Source organism: Lepisosteus oculatus, chromosome 3, assembly GCF_040954835.1.
Source record: "Lepisosteus oculatus isolate fLepOcu1 chromosome 3, fLepOcu1.hap2, whole genome shotgun sequence".
NCBI lineage: Eukaryota > Metazoa > Chordata > Actinopteri > Semionotiformes > Lepisosteidae > Lepisosteus > Lepisosteus oculatus.
Genome location: NC_090698.1, coordinates 14,288,785 through 14,311,732, shown reverse-complemented (window position 1 = coordinate 14,311,732; position 22,948 = coordinate 14,288,785). Strand labels below are relative to the sequence as shown.

Sequence of the window (22,948 nt, the reverse complement as noted above, 5' to 3'; positions counted from 1 at the left end):
AGCAGCAACAATACACATCAGAAGTCATTGTTCTCTAAAAGATGTCTGAAAATGATCTTTTACCCAAATGGTTAGACTCTAACTAAATTAGAGCCCTAGGGTATGTACTGTACTGTTATTCTCCATCGGGGTGCATTCCTCATAGTCTTCTTTCAACCAAATTGCAATGTTTCTGGGCAGCTCAACTTGGACTATACTAGAGGCCAAACATTTTTCTAAGCACCCCGGATTTGCACTGATCCGGTGCTTAAAAACATACAAGCCTGAAAAACATTCAGTTGTTGCACCAAAGGAACTCCAATGATTTGCAGACCAAAAAAGTTCTTAAATTTCGTGCAAAGTGAAAAAACATAGCTGTTTTTTTAAATGCCTTAAACATCTTTTGTTTGTGGCATAGAGAAGAAACAGTCCCCAGTGTAGTTTCCATCTGCCTACCTTGTATCCATCTGCCACTGCGACACATTTCAGCAATTTCCTTTTAACTTTTCTACCGTTGCTCTTGACTTGACAAAGAGTCTGTTGCAGGATTTCAACTTGAAAGGTTATTTTTTCATATTCTGTATCTGTATTCGGTAAAAGTATTGTTCATCATTTAAAATTATTCTTGGCAACCAGTTTGTCGGCTATATGAAACATAGACAAACTTTTCTGATTATTTTTACGTTCCCAAATTTAAAAAAGAAACAGGACCTTTTAACCGAAGAAGCTGGATATAACTTGGTATTCATTACACCTTTGTTCCTTGGGAAAAGTGAAAACAAGCTGTGTGCAGGGGGTGGGTTTCTGATAAATATAAAAAGAATTACTGTATATAACGAGTTACTAATGGGCGATATGAACCAGTGACATTAATGATAGATTGGCAACATTAGTACGTGTTATACAGAACATACTGTATAACGGAAGAGAAAGGGACAATTTGTGAATCACACTAATTAATTCTTTAGTATTCATGAAAAGTTTTCTAGTAATGTGTATATTTTTATTTAGTTGATTAAGCAATATAAAATCTGACTTCAAGCAAGTTCAGGATGCTTGGAATGGTTCACCAGTGAACACACAGGAAGTAGACTTGTCACATCCTGTGGCTAAAATGACATACAGTTGTACATGACACAGAATGCCAGCTGAAGGCTGGAAATTGATACAATCTGGCTGACATATTTGATGATCATCAATCCATCGAAATTTACAAGAATCTGTAAATGTATTTGAAACAGCACTCAGAAAGATTGAAGCAGCTAGACTGGGGAAAGCTGATCTGAAATAACTGTTAAATCCTCATAATGGATTTTAAGATATTTCTTACAGCACATACTGTACAGTTCAACAATTCCAAGGTGGTGACACCAATGCATATTTGTTGCATGCTAGTCTTTTAAACACCCTTTAATAATTTACCACGTGGTAAATTGACAATCACATGTTAATGGTGGCTTCCTTTAATACAAAGTAATTTAATTTTTTTATTTCATTCCAAGCTGATGCCTGTGGACATTGTGGATATCCTTTTCAAATACAGTAATATGGACAACAAACAAACAAGCTGTACGAAGTTATATATTTCACGAGATTAATGGTATAAGAGCAAGCTTTTGATCAAAGGACAAAAATATCAAGAGAAAGAGGAAGAGCCATGGGACATCTTGTGAAGTTGTTAAGTTTGAGATATACTGTACCTATTACAAAGCTTTAAGACTTTGGAATACATTTACACAAACATCTCAACATCTCAGTATGTGCAAAAAGTTACAGTAGATCATCCTGAAAAAGAACTACATTGAATTAACACTCCTACTGTATGTGATACAGGCTGTTAAAATCACAAAGAATGAAAATGAAATGTGATATACTGTGGTTAGATATGAAGGCAGACTACTGTACTAATTGCCAGCTGGTTTTGAATAATAGCAAAGTATTAGGATTCAGCATTGCTTGAACTTCAAATCTCACAGTATTATTAATTGCAACTTGCTATAGACAAACATTGTTATCATCAGTAAAATTATTTGAGGTCGCAAGATATGGTAAATGGAATGGATTGCACTGCCTTGGGCATTTTCCCATAGAGCATGCCTGATAGATTAATATGCATTCTATTTAATGTTTTATTCATTTACCATTTTATGGTGAATATTTTAATTTTAAAACTCAGCTTTTGTTTGGAAGGATTGACCCCATTTATAGGTTTCAGAGCTGGATAATATTGACCAGATGGCACAAGGCTGTGGAGAAAAGGATACGTGGAGCCCGGAGATTAACTGCTACTGTGTGGAATCCCAGCGCCACCCTGTTCCTGTGTTTTGCCACTTTTGATCGAAAAGCTATTGATGTATCCCTTTCACAGCTACAGTTTATGAGGTCTTGGCTGTGAGCCATGTACGTGCAATCACTTCCCCAATCCCCTCGTCTTTTTCACAACAAAATAGAAAATAAAAAGTAAGTTAGTCGACATTTTGTATTCTTCTTATTAATAAATATGTTGGCAGTGGCATCACTATCAGAGAGTAGAGACTAAACTTTCTAAGATCCATTGGAAGCCAAAATGTGAGCTGTTTTTTTTTTTTGTTTTCATTATGAGGAAGATACCTTCACATGCAGTAGTCACTATATTTTTAAACTATAAGCATTTTAGCAATGTATGCAAAGTTTGTTCTTGTAAGTTTTTTTCAATGTAGGCTGCATTTCTTGTGTACAGTCGGTTTAGGGAGACAAGTGTAAAATAAAAACTGCTCTTTCCAGGGTTTAACCTCTCTTAAACATGAATTCATATCAGTGGAATTGTTCAAAGAATTGCTTCGTTGTGATAGAAGATGAAAAGAGCTAAAGAGCTAAACACACTTACAGAGCTTTCAGTTTAAAGGCATGTGTTTGGGACCATAAGGCAAAATAACATGTTTTAGTGCATTTGCCAGCTGATAGATTTTATTTTTGTGGTTAATTCAGTCTTATTTATTGAAATGCAACTACAGTATAATTCCTAAAAGGAAAATAAGGTGCTTATCATTTTCAGTACTGCTGAGACTCCAAAGAGCCTTTCTTTTGCATCAAAATAAGAAACTCACCCTCTTGAAAGTTTTAGTATGTTTCTGTTCTTTCAAAGAAAAATGCTCAGCGCCAAACTGCCACTGAACAGGAGCTCACCCCTGGATGGTCAAAAGCAAGCTAACCAGTGAGCTCCCTGATACACACGAACATGCCTGTCACTTAGCTAACAAAGCTCTGCTTGCTTTATCTTCTACAGCGTCCACCAACAGGCAGACCACCGAGCCAACCCAGTTCAGTTTCCACCTGCTGCCTTTTAAATACACAAAACTAAAAATATCCCAATCATAAAGGCATGAAGCTGGTCTGTAAAGGAGCAAATATAGCTCTATAGTTCTTTTTTTCTGCTCACCAGTACCCATAAACCTTAGATAAAATTCTGATTTACCTCAATGATTTACAAATTAACTATTTTTAAGGCAGAACTGAGCTCTGTAAAAGGCTGAGCCCGCCCGTGTTTATGTGAACCATCCACATACAGTATCCAACAGTGTGTCTCAAGAAGATGAGGTAATGCTTAGAATACAAACCGTGAATAACCTGATTTGTTGATGTTTACTGTATAATGGATTCCAAGCTTATTCCCAGACCGTTGCACTGAGGACGTAGCGATAAATGACTCAATTTGGGAACTGCTTCAATTAGAGTGGAATCTCAATCTTTGGGATGGAAAATAAAAAGTGGAAAAATATTTAGGCAGCTTGTAGTTTAGCTTTTATTCACTCTTCAATCTCTCGTGCAGTCTGCAGAACACAGACACACCTTTAGGAGGAGGGTATTGTAACGCAACGGGGGCTCAGACGGGTGCCCTTGCCGCATTAGGTCGGCCCCCCACCGTCGGGGGCTCGAACCTGGGACTCCCGCGTCACTCTGCAGGGACCCAGCCCGGTGAGCCAAAGAGAGATCTCTCTACAGCCCAGTAGCTGTAGTCCTGCTATCACAGGGAAGGGCGGTGACGTCACCTGCTCTGGTACGCCGGCTGTTACACAGTGCCTGTTGGCCGTAAGCTTTACACTCTCCCCCACTTAAATCGCCGTCCCCGGCGAAGGGCTATCCCACCCCACTCTGACACCAATGTAACGCAACGGGGGCTCGGGCGGGCGCCCTTGCTGCATTCGGTCGGCCCCCCACCGTCGGCGGCTCGAACCCGGGACTCCCGCGTCACTCTGCAGGGACCCAGCCCTGTGAGCCAAAGAGAGATCTCTCTACAGCCCAGTAGCTGTAGTCCTGCTATCACAGGGAAGGGCGGTGACGTCACCTGCTTTGGTACGCCGGCGTTTACACAGTGCCTGTCGGCCGTAAGCGTTACACTATGATTCTTCATATCCCTTGCACAGAAAATGCTCATTCCAGAACTCATTTTTTTGCATTTTAATGCCTCTTAATATATGAATATTCCTTAAACGTTCTGAGTGAGTTTCTTTTCCTGAGCTCCTTCTGAAGTTACTGAAGGGGTAAACTGAAGCTGAGATCTGTTTTCCTCTCCCAGACCCCAGTTCCTGTTTCTCTCTGTAGCAGCCATGAATGCTGCTGTCACTGCTGTTTCCTGACAAGTCCTGCTTTCGTGTGGCTTATGAAAGAGGCTAGAAGGACTTGAATGTATTAGTCTGTCTCACATTTGGACCCCAGTGTGTTGATCTCCCTTGCATCTGATTAATAGCAGATTATGGCTGCTTTGTCAAAGTGTCAATCTGCTACCCTAGCCTTCTGGAGTAGAGCCCGGTCTTTCCTTTTGTTTATTATATGAATAAGCTTGTTTTCAAGTTCATGCAAGATATTTTACAGCCACAGGGTGCTCTGTGAGCTTTTTTGTTCCTGTTTCCTCCACATCACTGATGCTCAGAATTTAGACCAGGTGCTCTGTCTTAGTTTGAAGTGAAGGGAAAATGAAGCTCAGAACAAAAGTGCTCAACAGGTACAGTACTTAGTGACCTCTTGAACAAGATTGTTGCCTACCTAATGGGCATCGCCCACTTTTCAGTTAAATTGTGTTCTATTTACACAAAGCAAGTCTGTAGCTGTACCTTCTTCTTCTTGCACAGATAGGGGTGTTTGTGGTCAGAGTGTGTCTGGGGTAGCAACAGTGTAGGGAGGGAGGGGAGAGACTGAAATGTATGAAGAAGCTGGTATGTTAAGTTTTGCAATAGTAAAGTAATAGTAGTGGGAAAATAAGTGTGCTTGAAAGAGGGTGAGAATGGGCTTGTTTTTGTTTCACCCCAGATATCTGATGTTTTCTTCTTGAGGAAATATTTTGTTAAAAGTTCCAAAGATATTGATTTCTATTATCTGTATTTTCAATTCTTACCGGATGTGTCACGTGTTTCTCTCCAAGTGCCGTACTGACTTGGCATCATCTGGTTATATGATGGTAAAAAGTAGTAATATCAACTCCTCACAATCCCCTCCCCCTGCCCGTCCCAAAGTTAAAGTTGTTACCAGAGCTGTGGGGAGGCTGGCTTTCCTCAAAGAGAATGCCACTGCCATCTGCCAGAAGCTCTTGACAGCACAGGAACATCCATCGCCAGTGCTCTACAGTCAGATCCGCTGGGCACAACTCGAAGAGCAGGCTTGTATTAGTTACATCATGAGAAATCTCTAGGCCTTAATTACTAAGAGGGATGCATTCATACCTCTGCCAAAGAAAAAAAAATGCTTGTGCTGAGCAAAAATAAAAGCTGTCTTATGTGGGTTGTATCATTGCTACTGTTAGCCTTACAGTATGTTAACCTTAGCTCTCATGGTGATGCTTAGTCATTGTTCATTATTGATTCTATTAATACTTAATTTTGTTTCTGATGCACGTAGCCTACCATCTAATGCAGAATTGGGCTTCCAATGCATGTAAATGAGTAAACAGAGACAAAGTTGCAGAAATCTTTCATAATACTGATGGAAACAAACCCAGAAAAGAAATTTCAGAGGGAGCTGTGAAACTGTGGGCTCCAACAAGTTAGATGCTTGGGAATTGAAACATTGTTCTTTTTAAGAACTGTCGTGCATGACAGAAATGTATGAGGTAAATATAAAAATACTGACATATTCTTTTCCTAATTGGAGTTTTTTTACCTTTATTTTGTTTATCTCTGTTGTGAAAAGGCTTTTATTTGCCAGGTGGATTTGTTCTTCTATCCCGTGTTTCACACAGACTAATGTGCTATAATTTTTTTTTCTTCAGTGTTCTTTTTTAGAATTTTAAAGCGCTTTCCACATTTTGTGGAAAAAGCTGTGGGGAATTCTGTGCGATATGTTGACAATTTGATGCCACATTTAAGAAGTTACAGATTCCACTGGGTATATAATGAAAATGAAAAGCTCTGCTGAGTGAAGCCAGAGATAGAATTGATCAACAGCAATGCATAAAAAAACACAAGAAGTATTTTTGACATCTACTGTACCATCTTTAGCTTTAATTGGTTAAATTGATGTTTACTTCTATTAAGCTCCCAACATTCATGTTTGGTTCACTGAGCTTTAATGTGTTTTTGAAATAGGAACTTCAGAAAATCGTTTGATGATAACAATTAGAAACGTGTCTTTAGGTCTGGTAAATGACAACTTTGTGTGAAACCATAACTAATTCAGATTCAATCATATTTGACAATAAAGACTTTAGGTGATTGTTTGGAAAATGGAGATAGTAGGATCAAAAGCCTTAAGATCACAGAGAAAGATGTAGCAATCACACAAACTATTATTCTATTACTTCAGTTTTTCAAAAAACATCTTAGAAGAAGCAAAACAGCAGTAATTTCATGAACTTGCTAATAATTTTTTTACGGTCTCCAACAAACAGACCTTACTCATTTTGTCTCGATACTTGATTGAAACAATGTTTTTTTCTTTCATCTGCCCATGTATCTATTAACCATGTTTTGCTTGGCCAATTTGCGATCTGTTTACTGCTGGCACCTGTAAAGCTTGTTTCAGTCCCGAAAGTTGTTAGGAGCTGCAGGGGTGATACCGAGTTTAGCTCCATTAGCCAAGAGACAGAAGCTGATGTTCTATTACAGCGCCAGGGTAGTCATTAGTTGGAGTGGAGGTATTGCATCTGGTCTCATATTGTGAGGTACAGCAAGGCTGTTTCAGTGATGTCACATGAGATCTCTCAAGAGGGTACAAGTCTCCTGCACCAGGACACCTTTCATTGAGAAGACGAATTGTGCACTGTTCACTATGCACTGCTGAGATACACACGTACTGTAGCCTACATGTCAACAAGACTTGAACAAAAGTGTGTTCTGAGCTCAGAAGCAAGACACTTTCAGTTGAAATCACAGATCTCTGAGCAAAAGAATGATTTCACATTGTACAATATGCCTGTTGTTGCTCTCTCTAATCTGTGACTAGATTTGTATTATTTTTACTGTCCTAGTTCTTTAACCACTGTGTCTTGTGAGACATATAACTTTTCACATTGAATTTGCATTTACTGGTTTTGAAGTGTAATTCAAGCTGGATAGACATGTCACATACTGTACAGCGTGTAGTTAAATAAAATGGTCAGATATAGACCTTATAGGTGCAGTTCATTTTTTCTGCTGGGGTTATACAATAGAATTACACCTCTCACCCACTCCATTCCTGCTCTAGCTGTTCCCAGGACACTGAGATTAACTACTGTATTTATGCCTATTTCTAGATGCTGAATCCTTGACAAGTATATTTGTTAATAAATTTATGTAACTTCCAATGTCTGTTATAGTTAATATTGCTGGGGTTAAAATAGTGCTGGGTGGTTGATGTGTACTAACTTTTGCAGTTTGTGAATTTTGAGTTACTTTCCCAAGTTCAGAATCCCTATAACTGTATGAAGCTTTTGTCTGCCATTGTGTTTATGAGTGGGTACCTGATTATCACCTTTCTAAATAAGCCAATGTGGTAGAGAATGGTCACCTTTTTCTTCTTCTTTCTAAGTTGCTCAGGCTCTCTCCCCAGCCATGTGCATTGGTTGGTTTCCTAAGTTTATGTGAAAGTTATTAATGTATAGTTCTGAATGTTTAAGAAGGAGAGGAATTTGTGGATAGCGTCAACTATGGATCCTCCCATGTGTAGGCAGGAAAGGCAATGAAATTAGGGCCTCTCGTTATTTCTGTTTCAAGAGTATTGCAAGTAGTGTTTTTAAGCTTAATTTACAGAAGTATTTAAACAACTCAGAGTTTATATACCTCACCTGTCAAACAGAGGCATGCATCAACTATGTTTGCACAGTGCCTGATTCACTGTTTGTTTGCAAAGCCTGTCCTGTCCAGGTTTTCTAAATAAAAAGTACATTATTGAAAATGTCAGTGGATTTTTTTGCAGCTCAGTGGCATTTCTCCATTCAGTAAAACCTACACAAATGCTGTTCTTCACTTATGAACTTCTAAAAGTAATGAGCTCAGAAATAATTAATAGGGTAGCACAAAATCTCCAGAGTGAGTGCTTTTTTTAATTAAGCTAAATGAATGGGTGTAAATTTGTTTTTTTTCTGCTGTAAAGTCTTTACATACCATGATTTTGAAAAGAGCTCAATTTCCCAAGATGCGGTGCGAAATCTGGTGTTCACAAAGTTGAGGTCTTCACAAGTACAGCGCTTTGCTAACCCATGGTCTCCCTCTTCTTTGCTGTAGCCTGTGAGCTGATGAACAGAGGGATCCTGGCACTGGTCAGCTCCATCGGCTGCATGTCAGCGGGCTCGCTGCAGTCCCTGGCGGACGCCATGCACATCCCTCACCTCTTCATCCAGCGGGCGCCAGCGGGCACCCCGCGCTCCAGCTGCGGCATCACGCACCGCACCCGCTCAGAGGACTACACCCTGTTCGTGCGCCCCCCAGTGTACCTCAACGAGGTCATCCTCCGGGTCGTCACCGAGTACACCTGGCAGAAGTTCATTATCTTCTACGACATTGAATATGGTAAACCTTCCCTGTTTCTTTTTTTATTGAATTGGTGTGTTTTCTGCCCTTGTCTACACCTGCAGTGAGGTGCAAAACTCTTTCTGATGAGGTCTGTGTAGCCTTGTCTAAAATACGTGCGGGATGAAAAACAGTCAAAGAATAAGAGGGACACACAGTATTAATAAGTTAACAATGTTCGGCCCAAACAGCACTTCAGTGTGACGTCATGTAGCTACAGTATAATCTAAATGGGCACTCCAAGGCAGTCAAAGCTGAACTCCGAATCTCTGTTCTCCCGTACAGTGAGTGTGTGTGTCTGCATGTGTGTGGCTCAGGGTTATTCAGAGCTTGCTTTTCCTTAGTCCCTTGCTTTGAAATGTCTTCCAAAGGTGCAATCCACTGCCAGATGGTAAAGTGGTTCTGAACCTGATTTACAACAGTGGCACCCAAATGCGACCCTTGAGGGCTGTAGACCGCAGGTTTCACTACCGTTTAAGAGTTGGGTAAATTGTTGAGTTGTGTCAATGAAGTAAATAATGAGTTCCATTGGGCAATTAAGAAGGCAGCTTGGAAAAATACAGATCCTTCATCCTTTGAAAACTGGAATTGTGCACCTGTGGTTTAGATTGGTCTCTTGTACGTGTTTAACATCAATCAAATCCACACTTATGGATCCCCTTACTATTGTATTTAGATTTTTTTCTGTATAATTGATTTCCATTTGTGGGATATCAGAGTATATTTTTTTAGTTGTTTCTCTTTTTCTGTTGCTGGCGCACTTTTATGTTTTTCAGTTGGGAATGATCCCTTAAAATGAAGTTGTCTTTTGATACACTCATAATACTTTTTTTTAAGTAACTATTCTTTTAAAAATATCTGTATCCTAACTCCTCAAGGCATTTAATTTAATCTGATATGACCCTACATAACAAAACATAGCAAACTAGAAATTATAAAAAAACATACTTTGAGCTAATATTGTTATCACAGGGGCCCATATTGACCACATTAAAGACTTGACTCATTTTATTTTAACAGATATCGAGTTGTTGAAAAGGGCTTAATTTATTTGTCCCAAAGCACAATGACTTGCTATTTTGTTTATTTTAGATTCTATCAGCCTAGCAGGGTTTTAACATGATGTGCAGAACAGCAGCACAAAGGAAGAAACACCAGCGTAAGCCTCACTGTTTAGAAGTCTATATTACAGGAGGTTTGTCTTTTGCACACGAATTTCATGTGTATGCTTTTTGAAACTCTAAGAGGAAGAAGGCAGAGGGGCCAAGGCAGCCAGTTGAATCTTTAAAGGGTGTAGGTAATGTTGAGTTCAATGAACTTTGAGTGGAAGGAATAGTTACAGAGTGGCCTAGGCGAGAGGCGAGGAGTGGAGGCATAAGGGTTATCAATATGGCCAGGTGCAGAGAAGGGAGATGGGGCTGGAAAAGCACAAGGATCAGACACAAGAGCACATGCTTGTAAGAGCAGATCAGAGAATATAAATAAATACCTCAATACTTTGCCCTAAAATAGATGAAGTGAAATGAGTACATGAGTAGATGAAATGTAAGAATGATGCTTAGGGATAATGGGAGAATCTGTCTAATGCTTATTGAAAAGGAACCTTTTGCTGAGAGCTTTGATTCTTAGCACTCTATTGAATGGTCCTAGTCTTTCAGGATATGTGCAGAAGGATTAAGGTAGAATAGGAACTGTTGTACATTTGATTAAAGATTGTGAGGCAGAGGGTAATATTTTCCGGGGACATATATATACAGTAATGTGCTACATAGAGTGAAGATTTCTTGCGTTTTATGTCAAGTTGTCAAGCAGTTGGAAATATTTCAATACAACAAGAGAGTTAGTAAAATCAATCATATACAGGTTGCTTTTTTTTGCTTTTATTTACCCAACATCCAATTAGAAATAAAAGCAGCACCTTTCAGTACTAGAGTAGTATGTACAGTAGGTCTTATTCAGGATCCTGACATTTTCACTAACGAAATAGTCCTTAAAGTGATCTGAAAGATCTACTGTACCTTTCATTTAAAGGGACACTTCTGTACTTGAATACAGTGACTTAAATATATCAGAACACTGAATTCAGTGAATCTACAGAAAACAGATTCTACAGCTGATAGCTGAGAGATACATATGAAATAAAAAACAGAAAACAGAAAATAGAAGGGGCCAAAAGCTAACCCTTGTGGAACATTATAGTCCAGAACCTTACAGAATCGGGAAGGTTAATATTGTGGCTCTTTAAAGTCATCTCAGATCACTAGTATAAGTGCTTGTGTAAACAGTATGTAAGGTAATTGTAGTCCCTCAGCTTAAACTCAAAATGAACCAAGAACACATTCACTACAATCAGCATTACTGCCTTATTTTTGTGGCACACAAATATTGTATCTCTTGACTCAAATACATGATAAATATAAACAGGTAGATTGTGTACAAGATTAATTTCCTGATTCTTTGGCAAAACAGCTGTCTACAATTTCTTTTTTTTATATTATGCTGTTCAAACTTCACGTCAGTGATTTGGGTTTCCATGGTGACTTAGAAGGCAAGCCAAAATGACTATTGTTTTCTCATTCATATAAATGTGCACTGTATGTCATAGACCACGTAAATGAAGCCCTGACTAAATTAACACGTACGTACTCTACGTGGGTGTAAAGGATCATCCAAAACTTAAAATCCAAGTACAATGATTGACAGAACTTATGGATCCTCTTTATTGAAAATGTGGATGCCAAGTAAGAGCAGTGCGTTTATGTTGCTTAAATCAAATTTATTTGACCCACTGTGCTCACCATGCCTGAAAAATAGCTGATTTCTGTATATACTTCCTGTTCATTGCCAACATCAAAGGCAGCATCCTGCCTAGACATTTAGAGGGATTTAACTGTAATGAAAGCCTTTAAAAAAAAATGCAGCTGCACACTAAAGAGTAAAATGAATCTGTGAGGAATAGAAAACAGACACAGGGTTTGTGTTTTTAAAATCAGATTCACCAAATTTTAGGCTCCTTCAATATAAAAAAAAAGAGTTCTTTAAATATTTACAAAATTTTAATATTTAGGATTATGTTGCAGAATTTAAGCTCATGTGTTTCTTCTCTTATATTAACAAAGTAATTTTAAATTCTAGACTGTGAATTAGGATTTATTAATTACCAATAGTTGCATTTGCATTCATGTAAAATCTAAACTTTACATTATCTTCTTTATACAGTATGTCTACATACAGTATTAACTTGTAAGAAGCAATAGTGACTTAATGAAAATGTAACTTATAGTTCGCTGGGCTAATTCTGGAAAGGGTAATAAACCTGCAGGAAAAAAAATGCTTTACTGACATGACAATATGATTGGGTTCACATGAGAAGTTGATTGTTATGTTAAAGAAAGATTAGTTAAAATGTATTTGTATGCGTGGGCTTGTGTATAAATAACTCCATGATAATGGGATCTCACAGCCACAGCCACAGCACTAGAAATCACAGTTGCCAGATTGTCATCAAGCTGCGCTTATTGCAATTCTTCATCTTAATTACCTTAAATAGCCAATTAAGAGTAATTAAGTTTTTACTGCTATATTAAGTATCTTTTTGACATGTATGCTAGTGTTTATTTTTATTTAATTGTGTTTACATGTGAAAGTGTGAATTTTAACGTGAATAGATGGATAGCTGTTAATAAGCTGCAGTAAGCATGGTGCTTTTATAAGTCAGTCTATTTTGTGATGTGTCTTTACTTCTTAAAATAAATTCTTTATTTGTGCACCTGCAATATGTCCTTTCAGAGTTTTCCTTAAAGTCCTTCTCTTCATTACCAAGGTAACAGACAGTACAGTGCTTACCTCCTGCAGAGGAGGTTGTTTATGACTGCAAATTAATTTGTGCCCGTATTTTCCTGAAGCCAACTTAAATCTAAATGAAAATATCAAGTCTTTTTAATAATTGTTTTAGTTACTTTTTCTACTACATTATACTGTATAAAGTATTCAAGAAGGAATGTATTTGTTTTAGATGTTTTTATATGAAACTTGTTTGTAAGAAAATGTTCAATATTCACTTCCAGAACTCATATACAGTGTGTCTTGTTTTAAAGTTCAGCTATAATGTAACAAGTATTTATTCCATGATGCCTGTCATTGCAGTTTTGACTTTCCAGATCCACATTTTCTCAGCAAGAGGTGAAGAGTGGAGGTGTGAGGGTTATCAGCACGGTCAGGTGCAGGAAATAAGATGGGAAGGGGGACTGAGAAAGCACAAGGAGCAGGCACAAGAGCACACGCTACTAAGAGTGCATCACAGAGCAGAAAAATGCCTTTATGACCTAAAATTAACCTTGCAAGTCACATTGTTTCACATCCGACTACCATATAACTAAAGTGTCTCACTTAATGGTTCAAAAGTACACTTTAAAACGTGAATTCAAAAGTCATGCATGTTGACATGAACAACATGTAGAGAACAGAATGATGCATAGCATGAAGACGGTTCTAGCAATATAATTTATTGGACATACTGTAGCTAGGCGTGAAGGAAGAGCTGAGTAGTTCAACCAGTTAAGGTTTTCACTCTGAGTGCAGGATGACCTAGATGTTGACGTTCAAGCCAGAGTCACCCCAAGCAGAAGACTCAATTAACTCAGTGCTGCAGGTAGCAGCAGGATTAGTCAGCCTGACTCGTGTTGAAACGGAACTCCTTAAAATTCCTGGTTGCCTGCAGGCTTGTAATGACATCTCCTGTACTTCTCTGTAGAGCCTGTAGCATTTCCAAAAGATCATATAGGACTGCTGTACCTCCATTGCACCTCTGCCACCCAAGTTGTACTCTCGATTTATTTACAATACAGTATGCAGGAGTTGGGTTGTGTTTAAAAGAGGAATGTCTAGATGAGTGGATTGGAGGATTCTGTCCACTTCTCCTAATGGTACATATTTGCTGAAAATGCAGTTTCAGATTGGGTGGTTGTATGAAAAAATGGGGTAAGATGAACATTAACCATGCGGTTGACCTTTGTTACCTTCCCTGAATTGAGAACTGGAGGATCAATACCACATACTCAGTCTCAGCTCCTGGCTATCCTCCATGGCCTTTGTATCATGACTGGCAAGAAGGGCACAGATTTTCTCAAGGAGGCCAAGCTTTTGAATCTATAGCTCTTTTCCACATGGCCAAAATGAGCAGATCTGTTCCTTCTTACGTTGGATACACATTGATGTTTTCAATGAGGTTTTCTTCATGTATTGGAACAGAAGCTTTTTTTCTTCCAATTTACATCCTCGTATCCATTGTTCCTCACAGCGTGATGTGTTATTACATGAATTAAGTGCATTAGGCACAGCTGAAATACTTGACTCCTATGACGATGTAATGGTAGAAATACAGTATTCAATGCAGTACTCAGTTTGTCTCAGAGACTGTAGGAAACTTCATACCTTATCACGGTATGTGGCTGATTGCATCTTAGTTAATACATCTCTTTGAGAACAGAAACAGGACAAACAATGCAGTGAAAAAACAGATTGTTTTGGTTCAAGTGTAAAATACAGAATTATCACATTGAGGTGGCTGGTTTCAGGTGGTGTTATAAGGTAATTTAACATGAAGGTGTGGTTTCTGATGTTCATTAATGCTTCTAAGTGATTAAATTAGAACATGCTCTAGAGATTTTTGATCTCTAAGTAAAAATGTGTTCTTATTATACAATAAATGGATATAAAATCATAAAAGTAAAACCCATGTAGTAAAAACGTGATATATAATTATTTATCAGTAAAATGGTGCTGTGAAGGCACACATGGAGGCACTTCAGACTTTAGCTTCCAGACTTTCAGGGTTTAGCTCAGCAGTCCAGCAGTCCAGCATTCCTGGTGCTGTGAATGGATCTGTTCGGCACAAACACCTTTTACTTCTATTCCATTTGCATTTGCAAGGTAATTTTTTCATTTTCATTTTCATTTTGCAATGATAAGCTAGTAACATATTTATACAGCAGGGCATTCAACAGATCTCAAAATCCCTTTAAAAGGGAGCAGCCCACTGGGAGTAAACATGGCCCCTTGGCAGTGACATGCTACTGTTTTCTGTATTGTGAGTTTTGGTTGATTGCCATGCACAAATGTAAAGCTGCAGAATATGGATGTATTGTATTGCCTTTGTTTTCCGTGGTGCTGTCCATGGTGCTGCACATTTACTTAGACCCGTTTTTCTGTAATCCTATGAGGAGAAGTGACATAAAATCATTCATTTTTTTAGATACAAGGAAACAGAACAAAGCTCACAAGGCATTTCATATATTTCAAGAGGCTGTCAAAACGAAAGACAGCGAGACTATAGTACAGTACTATAGTATAGTATAGTACTATAGTACTACCCTCTCATTTTTAGATTCAGTATCTCCCCACTCTCTGTTGCAGTAAACATACAAACTGTATGTTCATAATTAATTTACATTTAATTAAAGAATACATTTATAACCTTTGGTAACATACATTTACCTTATTTTAAGACAACCCTGTTATGTTGAGACCAGTTCATGATAATCTAAGATTATACCAAAACTGAAAGAATTAAATACCTGCAGGAAAAGTGAACTTTGTGTAGCCTAATATACTGTATGTACTGTACTCAGTTCCCATGAGTGGGCATTGCTATATAACACAATTACTATATATTTTTAATATAAAATAATATTTTTTAGATTAATTATTGACAATTTGCTAAAACATCATACTAATTAGTTTCACTAAACATAGACGAACATTTTGTGTCTTGCTGATCTTTTAATATTGTTGGGCAGTTCAACAAAAAAAAATAGTTTTAATACTACTGCATAAAATACTGTATTTCCAATTATACTCAAGCTATTTGAAATGATAAATTAAGTGAAAAAAAATCAAAATAATAAGGAAATGAACCCCTTTTTCTTACAACTGAAATTATTAGACCCTGGATTGGTGTGCTCTTGTTCTATATGTCTTCATGTAGTTTAAAACTTCAATTAAACAAGTGAATATCCATTAGAACTTGGAACACAATGGTTACAGTGTGTTTACAATGCTGCACATCCCATGGCTTTTCTACAGTATGTGCAATACTGATCTTTAGGGTAATGTCTGCTGAAGTCTAATTATATCCTGTCTGACACTTGTCAGCCGAATCTGTGACTGCTGCTCTTCGTGGTACTGCTCTGCTCTGTGGTGCTGCTTTAACAGCTTGTGCCAAACCTTTCCAGTTCATTGGTTACTTGTTCCTTTTTTCATTACCTCCTGGGCAGATCTGAAGCAGTTTCCATGACTTTTTATTTTAGTGTTACTGTAGCTTTAGCTATTTCTCAACAAGGCTATAACAGAGCACGCCATCCCTTTCCAACAGCTCTCCTTTCTGTGGGCTCGGAGGACCAGCTGGCTGTTGTGGAAGGAACAGCAGTGGCAGAGTGGATTTGTCTCATCATTGATCGATAAAGCCATGGAATTCTGCCAAGCCAGCACTCCTATTAAAGCTTTTGCCCTCTCCCACCTTTGAGCTGAATCCCAGCCCTCCCCCTCCCCCCTTTTTTCTCTTGTATTTAACTGCCTTCTGGAAATGGCATACGAAAATGTGCATAAGTATACAGTAACTCATAATATAATCCATATCAGTTGCTGTATCTGAACGTCCATAGCCATAGTTATGGATTCCACTCATCAATGAAAATTGCAGCTCATTAGCAAACATGTCTGTCTTCATTTAAAAACTGGTGTGTCTTGTCTACGAAGATACTGTATACTACATATACTGTACACAACATAATGAAGACTAATAAGAGAAAAGCATACATTTGTACTGCTTTTCAAGGAGTGCAACTCTTCAGCTTTGTGTGTATGCAGGGTGCTCAGATTGGCATCTCATAGATCTCACAGAGCAGTTAGGTCTGTCTTTTAAGCAAAGGCTTGTTTTGGTGTTGGGAGCTGAATGAAAGCCCTTAATTTCTGAATGTTGAGCTCTATGAGAGAATTCTCTGAACTGCATTGGAAAAACATTGTTGCCACATTCTGCATCCTTTGATTTGCCTTTGATTTGGTAGCAAGTCCTGGACAGGGGAGGGCAGCGAGGCTCTTTGTGCCTCCATCAAATCAACCAGGCGAACACTAAGGCCAGTGTGTTAGTTCACCTCACACCCAAAACAGGTTTGTTGCTTGTGTACAGAATAAATAAGTGCTTTCTATTTTAAAGCCTAAAAGCATCTCCTCTCGTTTTTTACTTGTGTTCTTGTGTGCACATTGTATTCTTGTGTTTTAAGGAGGGACTTAGGGTTATTTTGTCAGCCTCCCTAAGGACTTCACATACAGTATTCAAATCCAAACCATCTAAAATGCACATCTGTTTGACACTACAGATTTTTAGCTTCTTTAACCTGGCTATGTAAGGCATCCTTGCAAAAAGAAAAAAAAACAATTCTAAGCTTCTTTATGTTCTTTACAGCATGATTTTTGCATCAAAATCCAAAACAGATACTTAAGATTCTGTGTTATAGCATTATAGCAATACAGTGTACGTCCCTGGGTTTACGTTTCTACACTAAGCAAACTGCTGGCGTTAACTTTCTCATCAAGTTGAGCACATCCTATTTGACAGCAATGGAATAAATCTCTAATATCAGCAGTTAGTGCTTTGCACTTGTCAGCAGTGAAATTAATTTTTCATGCTTCTATCTGGTCTGGGTAATGTCCAGGTGTTTATGTATTTTCTTCTCTAATGTTATGGTGTTCTTAGTTAATCCATTATATAAAATGTATTTCTTCATTCCCTCTTATGAAGCCTTAAGGAATCAAGAATAATTAAAATAATTTTCTATTTGAGCTTCTGTACGTGTATGAAGATGAACACAAAGTAAATTGCCCAATGAGGAAAGAAAATCACAAATCTTGATGTTTTTTGGCTAAGCTACATTTGCTGACTTCTGTCTCTGTCTACGTCTCTGTCTCTGATGACCCATAAGAGTCTTCTGACCTTAGGAGAGAGATGTGCTATATAATATCGTATTTTTTGCAATCTGCTTTTTTGTATTTTTTCTACAACACCAAGTTTTCATGAGAAATGTATCCAGCTATTGAACAATTGCCACTTGGTATAATCATTTTTTTATAGTGCCTTCAGTTTTGAGCTGTATAATTTCAGGTAGGCATCATCAGTTATCTTATTCAAGGTCACCTCAATTAGCACCAAAGAACATTGTTAATTGACTGTGAAACTGTAAATTTTTTTTTGCCTACACTTCAAGGCAAAACTGGCTTGGGAGAGAGGAGTTTGCAAACAGTGTGAGAATTCTTAGATTCTTACACACACAGCCCACTATCTGCCTCATATTGTATTTCTGCTCTGTTCCTTTCTTCTCCATACCTGAACAAGGCTTCACAGCCAAGACATTGTTTCTTCTTCTGTATTAACTTTATTTTATGGCATGGAAGTCATCTAATATTATACATACTGCAAGGATCCAGAATAACAAGAATGTTAATGCCTGGACTTTATAGAGTTATAAAGACCATAAAGCATTAACAAGACATTTACTATACTTCACTGGTGTCCAATTTACTGGTCCTATAATAAGTTGTAGCATCGTAACCTTCATTCTGAAAAGAGCAGAGGCTTTCTCTGTCTGGCAGAGAAAAGACACAGAAAAGAGTCTTTCCTTGCTTTTCTTTTAATGACATTGCAAGTTGTGTTGCTGAAAGGTGTCCCACTGGAATTTTAGCACATTGATGCAGTGTCAGAATGGCTTATGTTTAAGTAAAAGGACAGAAGGAGATTCTGACACTTGACCTGGTTCAAATATGGGATTAGTTACAGGATTTGTCATACCTTCTTTCACATTGTGTGGATACTGTATGTGCAGTCACACAGTTTGATGAAATCATTGGTCATTTTTTTCTGTGCTTACAAAGGCCACTGTTATATTCTGGCATTGTTAATTGTAAGTACTGTATATACCCACCTACAGTATATATAAGACTGAATGTCTAATAATCAGGGGTGGTGTGGTGGCTCTGTGCCTGTGGCTGGAAGGTTGCCGGTTCAAATCCCACAGCTGGCAGAAGAATCCTACTCTGTTTGGCTCCAGGGGCACTGTACAATGGCTGACCCAGCACTCTGACCCCAAGCTTCTCTCCCTGTCTGTATGCCTGTGTGTCTCATGGAGAGCAAGTTGAGGTATGCGAAAAGATGAATTCCCAATGCAAGAAATTGTATAGGGCTAATAAAGAGATCTGATATCCAGTCACCTTTTAAAACTGAACACTTACTGTAAGTTCACAAACAAGATCTGCTGAAATTATTATTCAGGTAAGCAGGAAAGTTTTTTTCTGATATTGTGCAAGACATTTTTCTGAAATATAGTGCTAAGATGCCTGCAGAAACAGCGCATCCAGGAAAGAAGAGAAGGGATTGAGTCATTACATTTCTAGATGAAAGCTCTTTATCCATTTCGTCAACAAGAAAATAATTTGTTTACCAAATACATCCTCAGAAGTAAAGGCATTTAGTCAGAGGACTGTATATCTATATTTGAGTGAGAAATGGGAATGTTGTTTAAGTAAAATTTTGGAAGTAAAATTCCAAAAATGTAGCCATCAAAGTGGTTCAATATTTTGTGTCTATCTCTTGATCTAGTATTTCCTCTGAGACAAAAAACACAACAGAAAACCTATACAGTATATATTACTGTATATATTTGCTAACATCTACTCTGAGCTTTGTTAACATTATGAAAAAAGAGAGAGACTCTGGCTTGTATGAGCTCAATTCACAGAGGAAATATTCCTGCCACTTTTTTTTTTTAAATCTCTTAATTACATTGAAAACGTCGCTGGTTTTAAAAAGCTGCTTTGGTTCATAGTACCTAAGTCATAAAGAATCTTACTCTAACAAATCTATGGTCATTTGACACATTTATTGCACTTTTTAAATATGTATGCATCCAAACACACATTCCAAAGCCTAATGCGTTGGGTCAAACACACTAAAATGCTGTATGAAATGAAGTACTTTGATATAATACAGTGTATTAATCTTGTGCACTTATTACTGATGTACATTTATCTCTGCCATCCTTTTCTGTGCTCCTAAATGGCCAGAAATGCTTAGAAGAATTGACTAACACTTTTGTGTTGCCCAGGAACCAATGTTCACAGTGTAGAACATTTTAACTTTGAAGCAAGTTTCACAGCTGGTGAAAAACAAATTGATTTATGTTGTCTGCTTTTGGCTGTTATCTACAGATATCCGTGGCATCCAGGACTTCTTGGACAAGGTGTCCCAGCAGGGAATGGATGTATCCTTGCAGAAAGTGGAGACCAACATCAACATGATGATCACAGCCATGTTCAGAACAATGCGTGTTGAAGAGCTGCATCGCTATCGGGACACCCTGCGCAGAGCTATCCTCTTCATGAGCCCTGCCACGGCCAAAGCCTTCATTACTGAGGTACAGTAGGGCTTCAAACTCATTTAAGGTCATTGTTATACCTTTAACAGTACAGTATATGGACATGCAAGCTTTCTTCACAGTCCTAATTTGTGATTTCTTGAATAGTAAGATTTGTGTTAGAAGACAATGTGCTGTTCCCATGATTAGTGCTTTCCTCATTCAATTCTTCTCCTTTCTCAGGATAATGATTATGTATCATGCACAGTATCTGCAAGAACTCTCATACTGTGTAAAATAAAGCCTTTTTTAGCTTTTCTTAACTATTATGAGTGTACATTATTATAGAGACTAGATCACTTCAAGAAAGTACACATTTTTTTTTAGTTTGAATCCTCTTTCTGATCAGGCCTCTGTCAATTGGAAAATGAAATCCTAGAGGCCTTCTAAAGACTTGTTATCTGTATGTATTGTTTTAAATATGATGATAGTTTTAACTGGCAAAAACGTAATAACCAAGAACCAAGGCAGCTCTAGATATGCAATTCAATCAAAACAATTTAAGGAAAATATTTTAACTGTGAAAAGCAATCAGACAGCTGAATCAGGTAGCTTGTGATCTAAGATTGTTTCCTTGAAGAAAATGATTTAACTAATCATTAGAAGAAATGTTTAAACATGGGACAAAGTAACCAGTGATGTCTACACACACTATTAAAATGAATGCAAGTGTGAATTTAGCCTCAAAGTTTGCCATTACTGTGCAATGTGACTTGTTCTATCAACAGTGGGGCTTACAAACATGTCAGCTCATTTTCAAAGAAAAGAAAAGGGTGGTTTCACAATCTTATAAAAACATTAGAAAATAAATTAATGTACAGTAGCATTTGTGGTTTATGTGGTTTCCATAATAGAAATGATTGATGCTCTTTAAGTATAGAGCTTAGGTGCTGATGATTGTACAAGGAGTAAGCAATGCATTTATAAAGTGCTTTATGGGTGTGCTGTTCCGCAGGACAAAATGAACTGGAGATATCATTACACTGCTCTTTGTGATTAAAAGAAAACTCTTTGAGTCTTATACTACTATATGTGATGACAAAAGCTGGCAGTGAGTCTGAACGTGGAACAGCATGACCTGCAATACAGTTACTGCTAGTTTATTACTTATTGTACTGTAAATGAATTAGCACTTGCTTTTTTCTTTTATAAATCATAAAAATCTTGTAATACTGTATGTGTTAGAAAAACAAGGATCTTCTGATGTCATGCCCTGTACACCTAGGGGGCGCTCTGCTTCTGTTCCTAGCTCCCTGTGATTATTCATGTCTTTCCTGTGTGTCCTGTTGTGTAGCCTATTTACTTCATGTCTGTTCTGCTCCTGGCTCAGCATTGAGGGTACGGATGTCATGGGACACGCCTAGCACCAGGTCGCCCCTCTTCTGTGGCCTGAGGGCATAGGTTTCTATACTGACATCTTTCGACCCCCCTGAGCCTGGGCTAACCTCTGTGTTGCCCCTTTTACTGATACGCATAGGGTCTTTACTTGCCCTTCCGACATCCGTGACATCTGACTTACAAGAACATGTTTTATTTTACGAACATCTTCTTGTGTGTCAGATAAAAATATGTCTTCAATGCTTTTAAACATTTTTCTTTAGACAAATCAAATGCTAAAATGCTATTTCGTGGCTTCCTCTTAACATGACGTCTGTCTTATTGATCACTAATTGATAGTAGTACCTGATCAGCAAGTTGTGGCTGACTGATAGAATTTGTATTTTCCATTTGGGATTCAAATTTCTACAGAACCACAATAGAACTATTTGTCTACCACCCATGTTCTCTTAATATGTACAGTACCAGCCTCTTATTTATGTGGGCTTAGATATTTAGTTAAAGAATGTATTTCTAATAGGCTAACTTATTAAACGTTATATCTGCTAATACTGCTTCCTGGTTAGGGGCTTCTTTGACCTATTGAACATCTCATAGTCTTTTCTGAATAATAAAATGAACAGTTACGGAACAGCAGGAAGTCCTTTTTAGACTTCTCTGTAGCCAATTTCTAAAAGCATTCAAAAGAATAATTTACTGCATGATGGGTTGAATGCAAACAGGCACCATTCTGACTATTTTACAGTTCAGGGGGATGTTCTTCATTTAAGTGATGGATGAGCCTCAGTTCTTAATTGGAGATTTACTTTTAAGGCATTCTATGGAAACAGTATTAAAAGTATAATATTTTTTATAGTAATGTTAAAGTTGGAAAAGTCACATGCATGAGCCATTTTTCTTGTTTCTCCCTTAAAATTAGAAACCAGCTCAACTAAATCTCTGATGTTTAATTGTGCTCTGATTCTGATTGTCAGACATAAAATGTTAACTTTTGTGATGAGATACTGTAATTCATAACAATCTTTTCATTAAATATTGCTCCTCTTACATGTATACAGTATTTTGGGGGTATTAAACAAAGACTACTACAAGTATAATCTCCTTTCCTAATAAGCAGGTTTTGTTCTCTTTTAATTGAGAGATACCATCTTTGTAAAATCAAAGATATTCAAGAGATACAAAGAGAAGAAAATTGGAACCTTATTACAC

General features: G+C 37.7%; 1 protein-coding gene across 3 annotated transcripts in view; it reads left to right on the top strand.

Annotated features, from left to right (window-relative positions):
• grid2 (glutamate receptor, ionotropic, delta 2) overlaps nucleotides 1-22,948 on the top strand; it is a 595,344-nt gene that overhangs the window by 313,455 nt on the left and 258,941 nt on the right. For all 3 annotated transcript variants that reach the window (XR_001477768.2, XM_015340421.2, XM_006627273.3), the window contains exons 3-4: nucleotides 8,655-8,939; nucleotides 20,196-20,401. Coding sequence is in view for 2 of the 3 variants with exons in the window: in XM_015340421.2 (XP_015195907.2) it covers nucleotides 8,655-8,939; nucleotides 20,196-20,401 (491 nt within the window). In the remaining variant the exon portion in view is untranslated. The remainder of the gene's footprint in view (nucleotides 1-8,654; nucleotides 8,940-20,195; nucleotides 20,402-22,948) is intronic.